The sequence below is a fragment of the Poecilia latipinna genome, unplaced genomic scaffold, assembly GCF_001443285.1.
Source record: "Poecilia latipinna isolate Pla-1442-1.1 unplaced genomic scaffold, P_latipinna-1.0 Scaffold35, whole genome shotgun sequence".
Classification (NCBI taxonomy): Eukaryota; Metazoa; Chordata; class Actinopteri; order Cyprinodontiformes; family Poeciliidae; genus Poecilia; species Poecilia latipinna.
Genome location: NW_015112651.1, coordinates 447,200 through 449,019, shown reverse-complemented (window position 1 = coordinate 449,019; position 1,820 = coordinate 447,200). Strand labels below are relative to the sequence as shown.

Here is a 1,820-nt window from a genome sequence, read left to right as displayed (position 1 = left end):
CGCTGAAGATTTGAAAGGTGCCTGAGTTGCCTCTGAAGGAAAGCGTAGATGTGCTTTGCTAGTGTTGGGTTAAGTGTGTCAGACCTGCTTATATTTATTTTTCATGAGAAATTTGAAACGCTGGGTTTAAAGGGACGGGCACAGGTGGCAGGCCCCTTAAAATTTCTGCTGGAATTTTCTAGTTGAAGACTACTATATGAAAAATAATCGTACAAACTGTGCAGTATTGTGGGAATTTCTAACAATGTGTACATTAGAAATGTACAGGATGTGACGAGAATCCTCGCGTCTTCTTCATCCTGTCACTGCAGGGCCCGCTCAGGCACATAGGCCACAAAGGCGGGATAATCCCTCCACATGTGCAAGTACATGACTGCACACCTGTAACTGCACATGCCTACCCAGACACGGCTATTAAATCCATACAAGCAAAACGCAGCTGCGCGACAATGCAAGCGACGCGGAACCAAACAGCACGATGTCGTCCCCCTCACTAATCCTAGGTCGCTAATTATCGCAATCAGGTCACCACAGATGCATGGCCTAGATAGTTCCTAGTGACCCAACCAATTAGTCAAGTCAGAGGAATCCAGAGTAAGGGAGTTGACCCGCAGAAGAGCGTCCCCTCACGCGGGGCAACTCCCGTATTTGCAAGGGCCTCAGAGGTCAAAGTGAAGCGGCTGAGAATGTTGCAAGTCAGCATTGAGCCAATGGGGGAAAATGACTGAAGGTGATCTTGTTTCTAATTTTAGGAGAGAAAAATAATACTTCCTTGAGCAGCATTCCTTCATCGCTCTGTAAAAAGCTGGGAGCCGTTACACCTCATTGAAACAAACTGAAACAAACTTCAGAGCTGAGAGACAGCACAAGCTCATACAGTCAATATGAACTTTTCAGGGGGGTTTTTCCCCTAAAATGGGCCAAAGGGCCAATAGGACTCCGGATTTACAACCTGAACCCGCAGGAATTCATTTGAATGAATGAAGAAAATGGTGAGATCCTACTACACCATCTGTAAGGAATTTGTTTTTTCTTCTTTTTTTACAGAAAGAAGGATTTTGGATTTGAAAAAGCTACGTTGGTGCAGCTATAACCTCACACACAACAGCACAGGTGCATGCATGTGTCCTGAAAAGAGACTTCATCACTTCCAGTAGCTGAATGAAGTACTACCTTAATTAGATTTATCTACAAACAAAAACACTGCAGAAGAGAAGATGAGTCACCACCACGGTGGAGAAAACTTTACAACTATGATGATTGTCACTGAATGGGAATGATTGCCCTTCATATTGGGCACCACACACAATGGGGGAAAAAATTAATAATAAAGCAGTGTAACCTAAACATGCAAAAAAAAAAAAAAAAAAACATGTTTCAGCTAGAGAGATGCAATAAATCTGTGTTTGTGAAGCCGTACCTTGACAACAAGTTGCAGTACAGCTTCTCTCAGGCCCTGGAAGGAGAGAACAGGTTAATGAGAGAATAAACTTAATGCAATTACAAGAACTAATTGAATTTTGCAAGAGCCTAACCCTGTCAACGAATGCAGTTTGACTTTTACTGCTACATTCATCACTCTGGACAGATATTCTGTTCTCGAAAAAAAAAAGAATGTGAACGGAGATTCGCTTTGCATTTTCCAAGGAAATTTTTTTTGTTTAAAGTTACGGCTATTTAGATTCTGAAATGCCTGTCATAACCGATGGAATTGGTTTTATGGGATTCCCATTCATTTAGAAAAAAAAAAAAAAGCAAAAAAAAAAAAAAAGAACAATTTTGGTTTTTTTTTCTAACTTTTTTTGACCCCTTCAAGGTTC

At 41.3% G+C, this 1,820-nt stretch overlaps 1 protein-coding gene across 1 annotated transcript in view; it reads right to left on the bottom strand.

Moving 5' to 3' along the window:
- The window catches only part of ndrg1a (N-myc downstream regulated 1a), a 24,054-nt gene that overhangs the window by 10,554 nt on the left and 11,680 nt on the right, over positions 1-1,820 (bottom strand). The window contains exon 3 of the mRNA XM_015043172.1: positions 1,421-1,456. Within this exon, the coding sequence (XP_014898658.1) occupies positions 1,421-1,456 (36 nt within the window). The remainder of the gene's footprint in view (positions 1-1,420; positions 1,457-1,820) is intronic.